Source organism: Amyelois transitella, chromosome 20 (genome assembly GCF_032362555.1).
Source record: "Amyelois transitella isolate CPQ chromosome 20, ilAmyTran1.1, whole genome shotgun sequence".
Classification (NCBI taxonomy): domain Eukaryota; kingdom Metazoa; phylum Arthropoda; class Insecta; order Lepidoptera; family Pyralidae; genus Amyelois; species Amyelois transitella.
In genome coordinates this window covers 1,076,952-1,099,539 of record NC_083523.1, presented here as the reverse complement: position 1 = coordinate 1,099,539, position 22,588 = coordinate 1,076,952, and the positions used below count along the sequence as shown (strand labels likewise).

The 22,588-nt window shown below is 35.5% G+C and overlaps 1 protein-coding gene across 5 annotated transcripts; it reads left to right on the top strand.

Annotated features, from left to right (window-relative positions):
* Positions 1-316: 316 nt before the first annotated feature.
* Positions 317-20,423, top strand: LOC106135339 (UTP--glucose-1-phosphate uridylyltransferase). Of its 5 annotated transcripts, none has more exons than XM_060949832.1 (7): positions 317-444; positions 5,728-5,754; positions 15,286-15,472; positions 16,047-16,279; positions 16,969-17,174; positions 18,041-18,812; positions 19,625-20,423. In XM_060949832.1, the coding sequence occupies exons 1-7, from the start codon at positions 415-417 to the stop codon at positions 19,730-19,732; spliced, it is 1,563 nt and encodes a 520-aa protein (XP_060805815.1). In that variant the 5' UTR covers positions 317-414; the 3' UTR covers positions 19,733-20,423. The 5 variants fall into 5 exon arrangements, with proteins under 5 accessions (XP_060805815.1, XP_013191065.1, XP_060805816.1 ...); XM_060949833.1 differs by lacking the exon at positions 317-444 and adding an exon at positions 491-585; XM_013335611.2 differs by lacking the exon at positions 5,728-5,754 and having other exon boundaries at positions 319-444.
* The last annotated feature ends 2,165 nt before the right edge of the window (positions 20,424-22,588 follow it).

Here is a 22,588-nt window from a genome sequence, read left to right as displayed (position 1 = left end):
AAGATACAGTCCTAACGCCTTAAAGAAGAATCGTAAAATCATTGGCCATCTTTCCCTTGATTAGTTGCACAATTTTCATGGAAAGAGAAGCAGCTATATTTTCTTGTTAGCATGCATCGAATTTGCGGAGAACTCAATTTTTTCTATACATAAAAATTACCCAAAGAGTATGTATGTACATAATCATAAAACCTCAGATTAATGTACCTATACAATTTCTTAAGTCACAAGGTTTTATAGTTCTATGACGTAGACAGATCTTCTTAGAAGAAAATATAATATGCTCCTTTGTCAGTGTCACTGTCAGAATTCGGATTAGCTTTGACAGCTGCAGTGATTACAAATAAAATTAATAAATTCTGCGGTGATATTGATAGTTTTGTATTTGTTTTATACTCCAATAAATAAATTGAAATGGCTGGAACGCCGGAGGGAGATAAGAAGGTAACTCTCACTTATCTATATTGACGACTATAGATAACGTTCGTGATAGTGTGTATCTTTGCGGTTTAAGGTTGTTACCTTCTTATTTATTTATGTAGCTTGACCTTGCTGAATTTAGAGGTCAAAATTATGGTAATCAAGGTAAACATACTAATGTAAACAAATCTATTTCTACAAACCTATAATTTATGACCTCCAAAAATATTAGACTAAAAATAATGTACTAAGTTTTGGTTACTTACATAATTATAAAATTACCTACATACAGTTCTGCTTGAAGAAACAGTATATCAGAGACAGACAGAATCTCTTGTTTAACTGTTACAAAATACTGAACATATTTTTTAAAGCAGTTGATAATATCTTTATTACAAGGCACAGGTTAACTATTAGGTCATTAATGTCAGGTTTTATTGGCGTTCATTATTTTGAATAATTATTTATTTGGGAAACATACAATTGTAAGAACAATACATAAATCAGTTAAGTTTCAACTAGAAAATAGTACATAGAAAATGTTAAACAGACTTTTATGATTTACATTTTTATATATATATACCAATTGTTGTAACACCCCACTCATTAAAAGTCTAATTGGTTATAAATTACATATATTTTGACCTATGTTGATACAGGGTTGACTGGTAGATAATGTTTCTAGCATTAAGTCTGCTAATTGTGCTATACATTTGTATTTTGTACAATAAAGTTTAAATGAATGAATAAATTAACTAGTCCATCTGCTGTTAAATTATGTTTTTAGAATAGATTTTTGCACCTGTCTCATAGAAGGTTTTTGTATTTATTCTTAAGATTTTTAAAACAACAGAACTTAAGTTTGAAAAAAAAAGAAAAAAATTAACTTTAATTTGTTTTTTTCTGATCAAAACAACTTTTAATCAAGATGTCCTTTTTGCTGCATAATTAAATTGATACGCAATTGGAAAACTAAAAAAGAATGTACTATGGGAACATAAGTTTATAGTGAAGTCTTGATTTGAGTCTCATGGCAAGTGGAAAGGTGTGGTCTGCCTACCCCTCCGGGAAAGAGGCGTAATTTATGTATGTATGTATGACTTGATTTAAATTACTGGTAATACAAGAAAAAATAACCAGACCTGTTTTATTTTCCACCATGATCCATCTAGGGTATTTAATCAGTTCAGTTAATTAAATTATTAATTAAAATACTACAATATATGGTATATTAATAAATATTAATATAATAAATATTGATTGGTACATTTTAGTTATTATTCACATACAAAAGTGTAAACATATATATAAACCTTCCTCAAAAAACCCTCTGTATGTATTTCTATAAGTGAAAACAGATTATATTGGTGATACATTTTGTTATACTCAGTGCTCCGCTTCCTGTGTATAGGTATACAAATTTACTATAAAATATGTAGTGATGAAATGCTTAATACATTACTGTCTTTATAACTCATTCTGCTTTTATACATACATAAAATAACCCCTCTTTCCCACATTCTCTTGCTTTGCTCCAATATAACATCTAAAAAATTACCGTAACAGCCCATTAAAATCCACTGGTGGACTAGACCACCCCAAAAATGGGGAGATTTTACCCAATGACACCTCGCTGGGCTGGCGGGTTGGTGACCGGAGTGTCTATTGAATCTGGACTTTGTTGTCATATTAGAGTAGCAGGAGCTACTGCTGACCTCCCATTTGATCCCGCAGTTGCCTCTTACGATACCCATGGGAAGATACGGGGTGGAGCTATTCTAGTCCACTACTGGACTAAGGCCTGCCCAAAAATGGGGAGATTTACCCATAGTCACAACGGCAGGCGGGTAACATCTAATATACATACATACATACATACAATCACGCCTCTTTCCCGGAGGGGTAGGCAGAGACTACCTCTTTCCACTTGCCACGATCTCTGCATACTTCTTTCGCTTCGTCCACATTCATAACTCTCTTCATACAAGCTCGGCGGTTTCGGGTACTTTTGACCTGACCCTTTACCAGGACGTCCTTAATTTGATCAAGATACGTTCGTCTAGGTCTTCCCACTCCGACCTTTCCCTCCACACTCTCCTTGTATATCTGCTTAGTCAACCTGCTTTCATTCATCCTCTCCACATGACCGAACCATCTTAACATACCCTTTTCTATTCCTGTAACTACATCTTCTTTCACATCACAACATTCCCTTATCACGCTGTTCCTTATCCTGTCACTCAATTTCACACCCATCATACTCCTTAACGCTCTCATTTCCACTGCATTTATTCTGCTTTCATGCTTCTTTTGCCATACCCAACTTTCACTCCCATACATTAATGTCGGGACCAACACGCCCCTGTGCACAGCCAGTCGAGCCTTTTTGGATAGTTTCTGACTGCTCATAAAGGCATGCAAAGCTCCATTCACCATGTTCCCCGCGTTCACTCTCCTTTCAATATCACTATCATACTTGCCATCTGATGTAAACTTTGATCCTAGATATACAAACTCTTTCACTTGCTCCACTTTTTCTCCTCCAATCAAAATATTACATGCTGTCATTTCTTTCTCCATTTCAAAAACCAGTGTTTTAGTTTTACTTACGTTCACTTTCATTCCTTTCTCTTTTAAAGCTTCATGCATACAGTTTACCATCTCCTGTAACTCCTCCGCTGATGACGCCAGTATAACCTGATCGTCGGCATAGAGCAGACATTTGACGAGTAACTCATTCATCCTTAATCCACTTTTAGACTCTTTCAAATCTGTCAAACAGCTATCCATAAATAGGTTGAACAGCCACGGTGACGCAACACATCCTTGCCTAACGCCTTTCTCAATCTTAAACCACTCAGTGTGCGCTCCGTTTATCCTGACACAAGCACTCGAATCCTCATATAAGGATTTCAGTGCTCGTATTAAGAGACTGCTCACCCCATGCATAGAAAGTGCTGACCACAATTCATTCCTCTCAACTCTGTCATAGGCCTTTTCCAGATCTACGAATGTGCAATAGACTTTTTGACTCTTGGCCAAAAACTTTTCGGCTATGCACCGCAAGGAAAAGACCTGATCAGTACATCCCATTCCCTTTCGAAATCCCGCTTGAGCATCCCATATTTTGTCATCAGTTTCATTCCTGACTCTATTAATCAATACCTTAGCATACAATTTGCCGACGACGCTAAGCAGGCTTATACCACGATAATTTTTGCAGTCCAGCTGTGACCCTTTTCCTTTGTAAAGTGGCACGATAACAGCCTTACACCAATCTTTTGGTACTCGGCCGCTTCTCCAACACAAATTGAAAAGGCAGTACAACTGACTAGCTACTACGCCTTTTCCTGCTTTAAGCATCTCGACCGACACTCTATCACACCCAGCAGCCTTTCCCGCTTTCATACTCTTAAGTGCTTCCACAATTTCGAACATTTCAATTTCGCCTTCCATCTCATTCTCTTTTTCTTCGCTATAGCAGAAATCTTTCTTATTTCCTTCCTTTTTTTCAAATAAACTTTCAAAATAGTCCTTCCATATCTTTAGTACACATTCTTCTCCTTTCACAACGCTACCATCCTGGCATCTGATCCTAGTCAGCTCTCTGGTTATAGTATTTCCTCGGGCTGACCTTACGGATTTCCAGAATACTTTCAGATTTGACTGAAAGTCTTCTGATAGCCTTTTATCAAAATCCTCTTTATACTCTTCTTTCTTTCTAATCACAGCTTTCTTAACCAAATCTTTCATTTTCTTATATTCCTTACGTGCTTCATTCACATCTTCATCAATAACCTCTTGCATTCTTAAGTTAGCTTTTGCTGCTAACAAATCCAGCCATGCTTTCTTCTTTAATCGCACAAGTTCTTGCACATCTTTACTCATCCACGCATTTTTGTGATTTTTTCCTTTCCTTCTTCTACTTACACCACACACTTCAACAGCTACTTTCACAATTCTTTCTTTAAATTCCTTCCATCCATCTTCAATATCGCTCATTTCCTCTAAATCTTCAAATTCATCCTTCAGTCTATTAATATACTTCTTACCTACATCCATATCTTGCAAATTTTCTACTTTTACTCTTTCCAAAGCGCTGGTTTGCTCCCTTACCCTGTGCCGCCAGCGATTGAAGATACCCCTTATCCGGGATATCACCAGTAAATGGTCCGAGTCAATGCCAGCACCGCGATATGCACGGGTATCCAGCACTTTGTTCTTCAATCTTTCATCTACAATCACAAAGTCTATCATACTTTTTAAAATACCTTCCACTCTTGTGTAGGTGTGCATCTCTTTATGTTGAAACATTGAGTTCGACACAAAAAGATCCCACTCTAGACAAATTTCTAATACACTTCTTCCATTATCATTCACCTTTTCGTCACCAAACGCACCAAGCACCTTTTCATATCCATCACGCTTTACACCCACCCATCCATTAAAATCACCTAACATAATAATCTTCTCATTTGGCTTGGTAACTTTCAATACTTCTCTTACACTATTCCAGAACTCCTCGTTTTCGCTTTTTGCTGATGTTGTACCCCTCGAACCCACATCCCAAGGTGCATAAACACCTAGAACGAAGATCCGAGTGATTCCAACTTTCAGCCTAATCCATAGAAGACGAGGGCTGACACACTCATACTCATTCACGCACTCAGCCATTCGTGCAGAAAGAATTAGACCGACCCCTTGACAGCCTCGGCTGGTACTGGAAATTCCAGACCAATACGCCGTGTAAGGGCCGTGCTGCGTCGCGTCGCATCCTTTCCGCTTCGTTTCATTCACGCACAACACATCCAAACGTCTTTCATCCATCATCTGGCATACTTCCTCAATCTTATCCTTCATTCCTCCTCTTACATTCATCGTCGCAAAGCGGCTTTCAGCAGACCGCATACCGCTCCCGCCGGGAACGAGACGTGATGGGGTGCGGACACCATCGCCGCCATCTAGGTGCTCTTTCAAAAAATTTGCATCCATGCGATTCCCACGAGACGCTAGGGAAAAATTTTGTCCGCCCCAGCAGAGCCCCGCATGCCAGGGTAAGGCTAGCCATTACCTGGGGGTCGCCCAACCCCATGGCGGAAGTGGCACGCTCGAGACTAGGCTCGCCCCTAGCCATGCATCCATCGGCGCGGCAGACCTTAGATTGGCAGTAGTAGCATAACTCTCTTCATGCAACATCTAATATGTTATCTTGAAATGTGTTATACTTTCAAGATTTTTCCCATATTTTGCGATTAACTTTCTATACATATACTAATATACTAATGTTTGTTAAAATGTATATTTCAGGAATTTGACAACCGGCTGAGGCCAGCGGTAAGACTAGGAATATTTTTAATTATTATAATAATATTTTGTGCTAATTTTATGTATTAGATTCTTTTGATTTATCATTGGTTCTATTATTTTGTACGCATTATATTTTAGGAATGTTTTATTTATAATATTTGTTGCTAATTTATATGTTTTTTTTTCTCATAGGTGGTATGGGTTTATTTTCTAATATTATTTACATAATACATACATACATAAAATCACGCCTTTTTCCCGGAGGTGTAGGCAGAGATTACATCTTTCCACTTGTCATGATCTCTGCAAACTTCCTTCGCTTCATCCACATTCATAACTCTCTTCATGCAAGCTCGGTGGAATGATGAAATTTTCATTTATGTCACATAGTTGTAGTTTTATAACATACTTTGTTTATTTTTTTTTCTATACCTTACCATCTTTAGTCATCTATAGTATATATTTGTTGTGCATATTTACATACATGTAGTCACGTCTATATCCCTTGCGAAGTAGACATAGCCAACAGTCCTGAAAAGACTGATAGGCCACGTTCAGCTATTTGGCTTTAAGATAGAATTGAGATTCAAATAGTGACAGGGTGCTAGCCCATCGCCTAAAAGAAGAATCCCAAGTTTACAAGCATGTCCCTTAGTCGCCTTTTACGACATCCATGGGAATGAGATGGAGCGATCCTATTCTTTTTCTATTCGTAAATAACAAATAATTATAGTGCCGTGTGGTTCCCTTTTGGACTGGGCTGCTTAGTCACAGATTATACATATAATTCTATATCTGAACCTTAGCTGCTGAGAATGCATTGTTTTTGTTTGGGATGGGAACATGCAAAGATTAGACATTGTCACGATAGGTTGCAATATTATTCATATATGAGTAGGCAGATTTTTTGCGTAGTGATAATTATTTAGCAATATTTTAATAATAGAAATCACAGTTTATTATCATAAAATCAATGAGTTTATCAGATAATTTACTGCGTGCTTGACTTGCACAATTTCAAACATTCTGACTAAATGTGGCGACATCTCTACGCCTACTAAAAAATAAATCTATTCTAACCTCCGACACAACATCGTCTGTCGCGCGGTTCCCCAGGCATCACACTTAGCCTGGCGGAAGATCATGGCTCCCGCTAAATACTCGTATATATACACATATATACGAGTATTTAGCGGGAGGGAAATAATTACACAATTAGATTTTGGGTAATTGACGAGAGGTAACTTGAAATCATCTTGCATGCATTTGCTGACGTGTATGCAAACGCTTTTCGTAATACGTGGATCTGGTTGCACTAAAACCGAAATGTGTGCGAAAAAATATGACTTAAATAATCTTTTTTTTTATATTCAACTAGCTGTCCCGGCAAACGTTGTTTTGCCATATAATAATTTTCAAGTAATTTCTAGTTAAAAAGAAATGTTAAGGGTGGACAACCCTTATCACTAAGGGGTGTGAAAAATAAATGTTGGCCGATTCTTACAAAGCCAATATGCTCATAAAATTTCATGAGAATCGGTCAAGCCGTTTCGGAGGAGTACGGGAACGAACATTGTGACACGAGAATTTTATATATAAGATATTGGATTATAAATATTATAATTAAATCAAATTAAAACTAAAGCTAAAACTACTTATAAAAAGAAAGAAAAAAGATACTTACAAACTAATTAATTTAAAACTAAAACTACTTATAAAAATTAGTTAAAAATTAATTATAAGTTAGTAACAAACGGACAACCTCAGTATAAAAACTCATGCGCGTAACTCTTTCGTCCTGCCAAATATATATATGTATATATGCACAGGGGCACAGGGCCCTAGTCCGCGTGGGATAGTTATTTTGGGCATCATTGAAGCCCTCAAGGATGAATAATTTTCCCCGTTTATTTCACATTTTTAATTATTTTTTGCTCCTGTTATATAGCCTAAAGCCTTCCTCGATAAATAGTCTATTCAACGCAAAAAGAATTGTTCAATTCGAACCGAGATTAGCGCGTTCAAAAAAACAAACTCTTCAGCTTTATAATAGATTTTTTTCAATTTATTTTTGTCCCGATTTACCATTATTTCACCAATGTTTAAATGACTGAATCATATGTAATGTAATATCATGTACCATTTATTTGTCTGTAATTTTTTTTTAAAGTAATAGTGTAATTGACTCATAATAAAGCATAACATTAATTTGCATGACTGGTTAGTTATTCTTTTGCAAAACTTGCTGAGTCGACATATTGTTGATGATTTTTGTTTTTAAAATCACATAGGTAGTGCCTAATAAGCATGCCCTTATCTTACACTAGTTTGTGCCCCCGATTTCGGTTCCCAGTTAGTTATAGTAAGTTCGCCGCGAACTTAGATCTTGTGAACACTTATGCTTATGAATTTGGAATATCTCAAAAACTAATTGACCGACTTGAATATGGTGATGTAGGTAGGTTTCTGAATTTTGTAAAGACAAAAAGTGTTTATAAAAAATCGGGCCAAGAGCGAGTCGGACTCGCGCAATAAGGGTTCCGTACCATCATCGTCAAGTTTGTTAGTTCAATATTTATTTTCTATACATATTCACGTTTCTACCTGTTTATAAAATCGACAAAAATTGCTTAATAATTACGTTTGTAGTATGGGGTTACTTTATTGTTATTCTAGAAGGTAATATAAAAATAAATATTTTGTGTTAATTTTAAGCGTCTACCTGTAACCATAGTAAACGTTGAGCAAAAAAAAAATACGAAAAATACACGTGGAGAATCGATTAATATATTTTTTAATTTTATATATATATTGATATGGCAGCAACAGAATTACATAATTTCTGAAAAATTCAGTTTTCAAGCTATCATGGTTTATGAGATACAGCCTGTTGGCAGACAGACAGACAGACAGACGGCGGAGGCTTAGTGAAATGGTCCCGTTAGGTGCGGGACCCTAAAAGGGTTATACGTCAACGACGTACACCGATAGCAATAAATATTTCCGTCAAGTATTGTCTAACGGCCACAGCATAGTTCAGAGGCCTGTGATAAGCTATCAATACTGACCGAAGCAATCAGTCTCACATTTAGTAGCAAGAGACGCGGGCGCAGCGCGAGTCGCTGGCAATTTACACGCGCAACTTAAAAAAAAAATAGTGTTGTTCTATTTTCGAAATGGATTTGCTTAGTAAGGTACGCAACTTCTTTTGTTTAGGACATTTTTTATTTTAGTTTTAAGTTATAAAATTCAATTAAATTTTCTAAAAGACTGACCGGTGTAAAATTAAACAATTTTAAACTTTTGCGTTGTAAAAAAAGTAGTTAATTTAGTTTGAAAATATGTCTATAAAATTGCATTTTTGTTCCAAGTTTTCATACATAAAATCACTTGCCCTACAGTGAGTTGTTTGGGGCTGTAAATTAAAATTAATATTTATATTATTATATATTAATTTGAATAATGAATTAATTAATTTGGATACCTAAAAAGATATGTCAAAGTAAAGCATTTGGGAAATACCTATAAGTACGATCATCGTAACTATATCAACTTTTATAACAGGATAATCCATTTAATCGGTATTAAATTCTGAATTTATCTTATACTTGCTTAATAATAAAAAACAATTTTGTGTCTAATTATAAATTATATTTTTATATGTTAGTAGATTAATTACATACATAATTATAATTATCTGGTAAAATTTAAAGATGTCCTCTTTATTTTCTGGAATGTCTCACTAGAAATGATGAGAAGCGAAGCTTTCATGAAGAGAGTTATGAATGTGGATGAAGCGAAAGAAGTATGCGGAGATCGTTGCAAGTGGAAAGAGGCGGGATTTTATGTATGTTTACATACGTCCACTTTGTAATCCTTAAAAGTTAATAATACTTAAATAAACTTTGTTTTGTTTAAATTTATAAACAACTTGCTCAATCATAGCGCCTGCGCAGTTGTATAACGATTGATCTAACCTTGTGTTGATAAGTGTACGAACACATCATCGTCTAGTACGTATAACTATTGACCCAATGACTTGTAATCTGCTGGACTAAATAACTAGGAATTTATAATCACCATCTTCCTCCTGGCTTTAGTCACGGTTGCGTCTCTGGAGAAGAGCCCGGGGTCTTAGACCATGGATCCTGGGTTGGGTGAGTCAGGTTTTTACAAGAAGCGACTCCCATGCGAAGCAACCTTTGTTAGGTAAACCTAACCCGTATCGGAAGGCTGAAGAAAGTTTTAAACACAAGCGACAAAATAAACTAATAGCTGAAATAAATCAAATCAAAATTGAAGAAATTGTAATAGTTGTTTACATTTATTAACTGCAATCAAATAAACATAAAATTAAATAAAGCAAAAATATTTAATTTTTTAATAGATAATTGATATTATATATTGATATATTATATACTTACTAGATATCATTTATTCCCATGGATGTCGTAAAAAGCGACTAAGGGATAGGTTTCTGGGATTCCTCTTGTATTTTAAATAAATATTAATAAATAAATATACATACATATAATCACGTCTATATCCCTTGCGAGGTAGACAGAACCAACGATTTTGAAAAGACTCAAAGGCCACGTTCAGATGTTTGGCTTAAGATGAAATTACCATTTTTTTTTAAATTTACTAAGACGCTTAGATTACCGAAATAAGACGTTTTATCCAGTAACAGTTTACATTTTAAAGAGGTCAGGTTTTCTAACATATATTTATTGTGGGTAAATATATTGCCCTGTCATTCAGATTGTTTAGAATAACGTAAACACCGACCAAAGAACGTTTCCTGACTGACGTACTTATTACAAGTATCCATAACCTTTAATTTTGTTTTTTTTAAGTATTTTCAATTTTTCACATGAGATTTATTATAGGAGCAAATACAATAGAATATTTTATGCAACGTGTTTTGTTTTGTACTGAATACATAGTTTTTATACATACCTACATACATATAGTCACGTTTTTATCCCTTACGGGGTAGCCAGAGCCAACAGTCTCATAAAGACTGAAAGGCAATGTTTAGCTGTTTGACTTAAAGATTCAAATAGTGAAAATAAAGAAGAATCCAAGTTTATCGCCAATACTTGAGTCGACAAACAAACTCTTCAGCTTTATATGTATATTAGTCTAGATTCTACAAATATACATATCATACATACATATATAATAAATATACATCTGTAATTCTGTATCCCATATTTATAACATATATAACATCACGCTGCAACTATAAGGAGCAAAAAAATAATAGAATACGTAAAAAAAAACGGGGAAACTTATTACCCTTGAGGGCCTTTTCAATGATGCCCAAAATAAGTCGCGGGCACAGCTAGTAACAGATATTTTTTTTTAAAGAAAACAATGTCGATGGTACTCTAGCAATATTTTTGTTATCAGAACAATCTGAACATAAAAATAATGCTTATTTGGCAGTTGATAAAATTATAAATTACTTTAACTGTTATCACCGACCTCGAAAATTTAATTGATTTTAAAATCGAGGGATTCTCTTATTTTCTATACTTACTTGTTGAGAACAGTTAATAAAAATAAACATATACAAGACAATTTTCGAACTTACTTCAAGGTTAACTCAATCTCTGTTACCTGTCCTATATATATTTATTTAAGTATTACTTTTTTAGGTTCGTTTTGTGTCCAACTATACTATTACGGTATGCAGAAATTAAAAAAAATCTAACATAAATTCAATGATCTCTCCACCACGTTCTACTATCAACTAGCGACCCGCCCCGTGCACTGGTTGAATTGATACATATAAACTTTCATCTTGAATCACTATCTATAAAAATAAAATTTCATCAAAATCTGTTGTTGTTTTGAAGTTAATTAAAGACGCGGGAAGCGACTTTGCTTTACACTATGTAGTGATGTCAAGGTAAATCTTTAGGTAAATAAAGCATTGTAACAAAATTATCTTAAAGGTAATCCTTTGCGACATTGTCACGCAATAAATTTTCATACTGGTTTAGTTATAAAACGTCTGTCGTGGGGGGAAGGTGTCTGTCTGGGCTTGATATATATCTTCATGTAATCTTATCAAGTTTCGCGCCAAAATGATCTTTTTTTTTTTAGTATCGTGATCAAAAGTAATCTTTATTATCTTTTGTCGATTTGATCTAGGTTCTAAAGTCAGTGTGATATATTATTTATGTAATTAAAAAGTTGAATATTGTCAGTGTCTTTGAAGACGTAGTATTGGGATAATTAACAATGAATATGGAAAATGATTGGATACGACGCAAGGTAATGAAATTAATTCGAATATTACGTATTTATACATTTGAATTTTGACATTTTTATTTAAGTGCTAACTTGATATTGTTTTTTTTATTAGTACATATATTACGACAACAAAAATAAACTGAAAAAATTAAATGATTGCGTTTATTAATTTTTCGCTATAGGTAAATAATTAATCGATTATTCGCTTGATTTTCGATAATTTTAAATACATTTCAATAAACTGCCTATTTTACAGCGCTGTAAGAAAGAGTGTGAATCGGAACTAATGCAATTACATTTCAATGATTGTGCAACTAGGTATATAGAAATAATGTTTTTTTTTGTTACAACTTAAAAAATTGAAAAATATTAGTAGGTATAGTGAAAACATTTGTTCTCGTAAATATGTCATTATTTAATACATAAAAATAAAAATCTTAAACATTGTAAAGTCAGACTTACATCCTCACCTCTGGAGAGAATCCTGGATTGAGCAAGTCAGGTTTAGAGGAGTCAAGAATAGGACCACTTCATCTCGTTCCCATGGATGTCGTAAAAGGCGACTAAGGGATAGGCTTGTAAACATGGGATTCTTCTTTTAGGCGACGGGCTAGCAACCTGTGACTATTTGAATCTCAATTCCATCATAAAGCCAAACAGCTGAACGGGGCCTATCAGTCTTTTCAAGACTGTTGGCTCTGTCTACCTCGCAAGGGATATAGACGTGATTATATGTATGTATGTATTTACAATATATCATTCTGATTTTAAGTTTAATACAAATAATGTATAATATAACACCGTTATCATTCAAACGACAAGGTAAGTAATTAACTAATTATGTAATCGATAGTTTTATTGAGCCGAATTGTACGTGTAAAGATAATGACCCCTAAACTGTTTGGTTTACAAGGACAGAATAAGATAAATATATACATATATACATATGGTCACGTCTATATCCCTTGCGGGGTAGACAGAGCCAGCTTGAAAAGACTGAATGGCCACGTTCAGCTATTTGGCTTACTTTAGTCGCCTTTAACGAAATCCATGGAAAAGAGTGGTTCTATTCTTTTTTTGGATTGGTGCCGGGAACCACACGGCACAGACAAACTGGCCACAGTATCAATATTTATAAAATAGACAACTCTACCTCGTTCTTACCTTTTCCTACGTTTAAGAATATCTACTCTCTAACGCTTCGTCAGTCTTCTCATCCACATTTCTAATCTAATTTTGGATAGTTGTGAATTTGACGTTGTTGAAGAAAATGCTGCAGTGCAGTTTGTTACCGCTTCTTCTGCACTGACGCTTTGGAAGCGGCAGTAAACTTTGTTTAAAGTAGTTTATTTGACGTCAACCAATGTTGTGAAACAAAAGATATGACAATTATTAAGTGATATAAAATATCCCATAATAATTATTAAACATTTTTAATTTTTAATTTTTTGTGTCCTTTTCTAATGCTCCGATATTTTCTCGAACATTCCAAGATTTTTCTCCAATGTCTCGTTCATTACTTTCCTAATAGAATACTCGATTATTTTCACAAATTGAGTTTATAAAAAACATTATAACATTATTGAGGTCGAACAAACAATAAAATTTGCCCAGAAAGCCCCAGGTCATATCATTATTGTGATAACCCGCAAATGTTTATAAGTACCAATTTTATCGATTTCGGTGGCTGGAATAGGAACTAAATTTTAATATGAACCGGCGTAGATAGTGGCGCCATTACGATCGGTACTTACATAACATTTTATGACCCCCTTTTTCATGATAGCATTCTGTTGCATGTATTTATAAAAAAAAAGTAATAATAATTACTTTTTTATTTATTTGACGGCCTCTTTGGCGCAGCGGTAAAACGCTTGTCTGTGACACCGGAGGTTCCGGGTTCGAATCCTGGTCAGGCCATGATGAGAAACGAACTTTCTCTGATTGGTCTGGGTCTTGGATGTTTTTCTATATAAATATTTAACATAAAATATAGTAGGTACCGTTAAGTTGGTATCACGTAACACAAGTTTCGAACTTACTTCGAGGCTAACTCAATCTGTGTAATTTGTCCTGTATATATTTTTATTTACTAGAGGCCGCCCGCGACTTCGTACGCGTGGAACCAATCCCGCGAGAACTCCGGGATAAAAAGTAGCCTATATGTTATTCTGGGTCTTCAGCTACCTACATACCAAATTTCATCGTAATCAGTTCAGTATTTTTTGCTTGAATGAGTAACAAACATCCATACTGACATCCTGATATACTCACAAACTTTCGCATTTATAATATTAGTAGGATTTACTTATTATGTTCATTAGTCTTTTAAAATGATATCGAGGTTTTATTGGTGTATTTTTATTTATTCATACCGATGTGCAGAGGTCATATGAAGGTGTTTGTCAATCATTTTTACAACTTGTAAATTACGCGTTAAGTATGACTTTTGTGCGTGCAGTGATTGCGATGTGCTTGCTTGCCAGCAAGCACATCGCAATCACTGCACGTCACTTCATCTCTTTTCCATGGATGTCGTAAAAGGCGACTAAGGGATAGGCTTAAAGTTGCTTAGAAGATATAAAACGTATCATTATATAATCACGTCTTTATCTCTTGCGGGGTAGACAGAGCCAACGGTCTTAAAAAAATCTCGTTAAGCTGTTTGGCTTAATGATACGAGTTGAGATTCAAATAGTGACAGGTTGCTAGCCCATCGCTTAAAAGAAGATTCTCAAGTTAATAAGCCGATCCGTTAGTCGCTTTTTACGACGTCCATGGGAAAGATATGGAGTGGTCCTATTCCTGTTTTCTATTGGTGCCGGGAGCCGTACGGCACTGAAATAATATCTAACAATAATAGTCATTTATATCAGGCAACGATATAAAATAAATAATGAATGCCTATAAAAATGTTCACCTTAACCTTTATGTAACATATAATCACGTCTATATCCCTTGCGGGGCAGGCAGAGCCAGCAATCATCAAAAGACTGAAAGTCCACACTCAGCCGCTCTGCTTAATGATATAATTGAGAATTCAAACTTAGAATACAAATTTTACAAAAAAAAGTAAATCTAAGAAACTAGTAAACTTTTGAAATACAAATTAAACAAAAAAAAAAAATCTAAGAAACTAGTTAACTTTTGAAATATAAACTAAACAAAAAAAAAAATCTAAGAAACTAGTTACCTCTTGAACTTACTTTTTTTTTTTTAAAAAAGCTAAAAAATTAACTTTTGAACAATTTTTGTTTTTAAAAACCCCTTGCATTAAAATATTTCGTCACACAGATACGCAGTCACCAGAGGACCCCGTCAGGGTCGCGGGACTTCAAGGAGGCCACGAAACGTGACGCCCTCGCCAGGCTCCAAGTGGAGCTGGAGAGGCTCCTGTCCACCATACCTGAGGGCAGGCGGCCGCTAGTGGAGAAGGAGTTCACTGGCTTCAAGAATCTCTTCAGCAGATTTCTCGCGGAGCGTGAGTATTTCTTTAAATACCTACATACATACGTACGTACATATGATCACGTCTTTATCCCTTACGGGGTAGACAGAGCCAACAGTCTTGAAAAGACTGATAGGCCACGTTCAGCTGTTTGGCTTAATGATAGAATTGAGATTCAAATAGTGACAGGTTGCTAGCCCATCGCCTGAAAGAAGAATCCCAAGGTTATAAGCCTATCCCTTAGTCGCCTTTTATGACATCCATGGGGACGAGATGGAGTGGTCCTATTCTTTTTTTTTATTGGTGCCAGGTACCACACGGCACCTTTCCTAAAATAAGGCCAAAGAATTTGATGATTTTTCCTGAGTACAAAATCAGGGGATGTCTTAAAAGGTGACTAAGGGATAGGCTTATAAACTTGGGATTCCTCTTGTAGGCGATGGGCGATAGCAACCTGTCAATATTTGAATCTCAATTCTATCATTAAGCCATACAGCTGAACTTGGCCTTTAAGTCTTATCAAGACTGTTGGCTCGGTCAACCCCGCAAGGGATATAGACGTGACTGTATGTATGTATGTACGTACTAACATCTCAAATTCTCCCAGAGGGTCCGTCAGTCTCATGGGACAAGATCCAGAAGCTTCCCGAGGGTGCGGTCATAGACTACGGCTCTCTGGAAACGCCGACCACAGACAACGTTCACCACATGCTGGACAAGCTGGTCGTGGTCAAGCTGAACGGCGGCCTGGGTACATCTATGGGCTGCAAGGGCCCCAAGTCCGTGATACAAGTCAGGAACGAGCTGACTTTTTTGGATTTGACAGTGCAGCAGATTGAGGTCGGTGTGATGTTTTTCTGTACTGTATTGAAGTATGTTGTGTGAGTTTTAATTAGACATACATACATATATAAGATAAAATCACGCCTCTTTCCCGGAGGGGTGGGCAGAGACTACCTCTTTCCACTTGCCACGATCTCTGCATAGACAATTTATTAATTAGACATACATACAGATAGCAATAAATAAAACATTAGTGCCGGGAGGCACTAATAGGAAATAGAATAGGAACACTCCAATCTCTTTCCCAGGGATGTCGTAAATGGCGACTAAGGCTGGCCTAGGATAGGCTTATAAACTTGGGATTCTTCTTTTTGGTGTTAGGCTGGCAACCTGTCTCAATTTGAATCTCAATTCTATTATTAAGCTAAACAGCTATAAGTGGCCTGTCAGTCTTTTTAAGACTGTTGGCTCTGACTACCCCGCAAGGGAAATAGACGTGATTATGTCTATGTATATTGTCAAATCTTTACTTGTTATATTTAGCATTAGGTAGAGCTAGAGGTATCCTTTTTGGGCACATAATTTTTTTTTATATTTAACATTGGTTTTATTCATATATTAAAACTGTTTTTGGAATAATTTCTTTGTTTATTATATCTTTATTGCACTACACTGTTACAACAAATAGTACATACATAGTTACAAAATAAATGAATAATTTGTTGTCCTTATCCTTTTTTTTTCAGCATCTGAACAAAACCTACAAATGCAACGTGCCACTAGTCCTGATGAACTCCTTCAACACCAATGAGGATACGCAGAAGGTGATCCGCAAGTACCAGGGTCTGAAGCTGGACATCCACACATTCAACCAATCCTGTCACCCGCGGATCAATAGGGAGTCGTTACTTCCCGTAGCTAAGAATGGGGATGTTCAAGCTGATATTGAGGCGTGAGTAGGAATTTTCCTACCTTTTCTTATAGGAATTAAGGCAATCAATCATCAATTAATCGTCAATCGAGCAATAATCGATTAATAAATCATTATTCTATCACTAATCAATCAGTAATAAGTCAGCAATCAATAAAAATATCATCAATCCATCGTTAATCGATCAATCAATCGTCAAACAAGCAATAATCAAGAAATTAATCATTATTCTATCACTAATCAATCAGAAATAAGTCACCAATCAGTTGTCAATCAATCAATTAATAGTTAATCAAGCAATAAACAATAAATAAATCATCATTCTATCACTAATCAATCAGAAATAAGCCACCAATGTCTCCAACAACCGTCAACCAATCAAAATATCCTCAATCTGACGTTCATTGCAGTAATTAAAAAAAACCCTAAATTCGACATCCATGGGAAAGAGATGGAGTGGTCCTATTCTTTATTCTATTGGTGCCGGGAACCACACGGGAGTAATAAAGGTCAATATTTTTTTAATTTACCACATGACCGAAGCCCCGCGCACATGCTAGTATAAAATAAAAAGATTTACAATAGTTTTGAGTACATGTGCCGTGTGGTTCCCGGCATCAATACAACAAAGAATAGGACCACTCCATCTCTTTCCCGTGGACGTCGTAAAAGACAACTAAGGGATAGGCTTACAAACTTGGGATTCTTTATTAGGCGATGGGCTGGCAACCTGTCACTATTTAAATCTCAATTCTATCATTAAGCCAAATAGCTGAACGTGGCCATTCAGTCTTTTCAAGACTGTTGACTCTGTCTTCTCCAAACGGGATATAGACATGACCATATGTGTGTATCTATGTTGAGTACCATGTTTTTGATATTAACAGATGGTACCCACCCGGCCACGGCGACTTCTACGAGGCCTTCTACAACTCTGGTCTCCTCCAGAAGTTCATCAAAGAGGGCCGCACATACTGTTTCATCAGCAACATCGACAATCTCGGAGCCACCGTTGACCTGAACATCCTGAACCTGCTCCTCAATCCCAACCAACAAAGCACCACAGAATTCGTAATGGAAGTCACGGACAAAACCAGAGCGGACGTTAAAGGAGGCACTCTCATACAATACGAAGACAAATTGAGACTGCTCGAAATAGCTCAAGTGCCAAAAGAGCACGTGGACGATTTCAAATCAGTCAGTCAGTTCAAATTCTTCAACACGAACAATCTGTGGGCGAAACTCGACGCTATACAACGCGTAGTCGACCAAGGATCGTTGAACATGGAAATCATAGTGAATAATAAACATTTAGCGGATGGTCTGAACGTAATTCAGTTGGAGACCGCCGTAGGCGCAGCCATGAAGTGTTTCGACGGCGGTATAGGTGTTAATGTGCCGCGCAGTCGTTTTTTGCCAGTGAAAAAAACGTCGGATTTGTTACTGGTGATGTCGAATTTGTACAGTTTGTCGCACGGTTCGTTGGTTATGTCCGAGCAGAGGATGTTTCCGACGACGCCTCTGGTGAAATTGGGCGATAATCATTTCGCCAAAGTGAAGGAGTTTCTCAATAGGTTCGCCGCTATACCGGATCTGATAGAGTTGGACCATTTGACTGTGTCCGGCGATGTGACGTTTGGCAGGGGAGTGGCTTTGAAGGTGAGTTTTTGGAGTTAATTTTGAGGAGATTAAAGATATTAAGTAATTTTGTAGTGATCGCGGTGATGGTGTGAATTATTTTTGTCCAGTGTTGGCATTCGACATGGCTGGGGCAAAAATTATTGACATCACGAAATACGCCGTGTGGTTCCCGGCGTTTTAATAGAATAGGACCCCACGATGTCTTACCCTTGGATGTCGTAAAAGGCGACTAAGGGATAGGCTTGTAAACTTGGGGTTCCTCTTGCAGGCGATGGGCCAGCAACCTGTCACTATTAGAATCTCAATTCTATCATAAAGCCAAACAGCTGAATGTGACCTGTCAGTCTCTTTAGGACTGTTGGCCCTGTCCACCCCGCAAGGGATATAGACGTGACTATATGTATGTAAAGATTCATTTTTGCAGTTTATAAAACTGACTCGTTTCATTAGTAAATTAAAAACTATTTTAACTAAGAATGATTGATGTATTTGAATAATCTTTAATTTGTCTTCGTGACTACACCCTTAGCTCGATCAAAGCTATTGCGTGTTTTTTAAATAAATAAATATATAAGGGATAAATTACACATATTAAGATAGCCTCGAAAGAAGTTCGAGACTTGTGTTACGAGATACTAACTCAACGATACTATATATAATAATAAATACTTATATAGATAAACATTCAAGACCCAGGTCAATCAGAGACAGATTGATGCCGGGATTTGAACCCGGGACCTCCGGTGTCACAGACAAGCGTACTACCGCTGCGCCACAGAGGCTGTAAATTTTTAATTTAAATTTTAAACAAAAACCGTCTCTATTTCCAGGGCACAGTGATCATAATCGCGAATCACGGAGACCGTATCGACATACCTTCGGGCGCTATTCTCGAGAACAAGATTGTGTCAGGAAATTTACGCATTTTGGACCACTAGGCCGAAAGAGGGTGTTGTTGTAAGCACAACGTAATGATGATTTACACGTTAGGTTATTAGCCGGCCTCTAGTTAATGATAGCATTATTCTAATATTATAAATGCGAGTGCAAGTTTTGTAAATGCCTTTTACCCCCTGGCTTTAGTCCCGGTTGCATCCTCACCGCTCTGGAGAGGAGCCCGGGGTGCGCCTTTGACCATGGATCCTGGATTGGGTGAGTCAGGTTTTAACACGAAGCGACTCCCGTCTGACCTCCGCAACCTTTGCAGGGGAACCTTACCCGTATTGGATCGATCATGGTTACACATCCAGTTGCCTGAATGTGCAGGTTTCCTCACGATGTTTCCCCTCACCGTAAGAGCATCGGTTAGTATTCAAACTAATGTATACATAACTGGAGTCATTGGTACATGGCCGAAGTGGGATTCGAACCTGTTCCTTTCTGCGCATCACGCATTTTAACCGGGCATCTTACCGATTCGAAATTATAAGTTTTAAAAGTTGTGTAATGTTCGTTAATAATTTTCTGAACGGATTTAGAAAAAAAACTTTATAGTAGCATATATTTTACTGATGTAATAATATGAAGGCTTACTTTACGACGAGAAAATTCGCAGGCCGATGTTTTCTTGTTCCTATTGTTATTTTATATACGCCATTTTTATTTATATAAATCAATTTTAGTATGTATAAAAGCAACGCAGTAAATTTTTTTTATAAATTTTTACTTTTCTGGTATTTTAACATGTAAAATTATGTACGTAAAGGTGTTAAAATATATAATTTTGTACCGTTGTAAATCATTTATTTTTAAAATCTGTTTTGTATTATTTACATATTACCAAAAGAAAAGATTTTGTGCTGTTGAAATATAAATTTGTACGTGTCATATTTGATATGAACCTATGTTTTTTTTGTACTTTTTCACATTTTTGTAATTACCAATGTGATCGTAATTTTGGTGTTTACATTCTTGTATAAGTTTTTTTTGTAAAAGCTGTAACACCTTTTTTCGATAATTTCTTCTTAAATTTTTGTTGTCAATTATCCACGCCCTTACAGGCTTAATTATGTAATGATAAGGTGAACTATCGTATTAAATGTTTTAATTGATTTATACATATGGTCACGTCTATACCTATGCCTTGCGGGGTAGACAGAGCCAACAAAGTCTTGAAAAGACTGAATGGCCACGTTCAGCTTTTTGACTTAATGATAGAATTGAGATTCAAATAGTGATAGGTTGCTAGCCCATCGCCTAAAAAGAATCCCAAGTTTGTAAGCCTATCCCTTAGTCGCCTTTCACGACATCCATGAGAAAGAGATGAAATGGTCCTATTCTTTTTTGAGATATAATTGTATTATGTATCGAAAAAGGCTAAAAATATGTAAGGTACATACAAATATGTTATTTTAATTACATAACAAAAGAATTAAATCGCTATCATTAAATACTTAGGTATGTTTAATTTGAAAAATCTAAGTCATCTAAAAATGTTTTTCTATTAAAAATATTTTTTATTTTTGCAATACGTAGATAGTTTAAAGTAAGTTAATGAGAATTTTATTTATATTGTTTATTAAATGGGATATAGGTAGGTACATATTAAAATAATATTTACAAACAATTACAAATTATAATTATTATTTATTCGTAAAAAAAAAGAACGTAGTAAACTACAATTAAGTATTGCTTAACACTATTAAATATACCGTTATTAAACATACAAACGTTAATATAATAACTTGTACAGTATGCTACATAGGTAAAGCTACATTTTCGTCATAAAAAATTTCAATGCATAAGATGACCTACGAAATGAATATAACAAGATTTTATGTAAATATCTCACTGTGTTTTTTTGGTCAACTATAGGTATAGAATTGTATAAAGACTAACTCTAATCCCAAATATTGTTTTTTTCCGAAGTGGTCTTCGTAGTATGTAGTCTTTTCTATGTAGCTCCCTGTACATAGTTTTACCGTGTGTACAGATTATATAACATAACATTATGTTATTTAACCATGTTTCAGTAATGTGGACACGAAGTATAATAAAACATGTTAAGTATCAAATTATTGTTTGTTTTGTTTGTATATAACAGGTTACTATTTTCACTTTAAAAAATTATAAAACATTGTTGTCTATACTAATATTATAAAGCTGAAGAGTTTGTTTGTTTGTTTGAACGCTATCTTTGTTTATCTCAGAAACGAATGGTTCGAACTGAAAAATTATTTTTGTGTTGAATAGACCATTTATCGAGGAAGGCTTTAGGCTATATAACATCACGCTGCAACTATAAAGAGCGAAGAAATAATGGAAAATGTGAAAAAAAAAAACGGGGTAAATTATTCATCCTTGGGGGCTTCAATGATGCCCAAAATAACTATTCCACACGGACGAAGTCGCGGGTATTAAGTTATACAACATCGCAAAAAGACTCATTTAAATCTAAAATTATTTTCTATTGTGTGTGAATTGAAAGTGTATAATTTAATGAAATTATTGTGATTTGTATCTAGAATTAAATTAAATGACATAGGAAGGAAGGAGCGGCGTCCCCTGGTACAAGCATATTTTTGCTTAAAAGGAGGATCTAGCAATACGCACAAACATTGTAATTCGTAGATGCCCAATAAACATATATATATATATATTATAGTTACATAATCTGTATGCACCTTATGAGATATGTATAAAGTATGTAAGTAGTTAAATATATACTTTAAATAGAGAAAATATCAGTGCCATTTGGTAAAATAAATAAACAATTTAAATTATTGTGGTTTTTTTTTTGTGATTTTCATTAATTTATTTACAAAATTTACGTATTAAATATGTGAGTATTTGAT

Coding starts and splice junctions, on each gene's coding strand:
- LOC106135339 (XM_060949832.1), top strand. CDS start 415: ATGGCTGGAACGCCGGAGGGAGATAAGAAG. Junction 15,473..16,046: donor CAGCAGATTTCTCGCGGAGC/GTGAGTATTTCT, acceptor AAATTCTCCCAG/AGGGTCCGTCAGTCTCATGG. Junction 16,280..16,968: donor TGACAGTGCAGCAGATTGAG/GTCGGTGTGATG, acceptor TTTTTTTTTCAG/CATCTGAACAAAACCTACAA.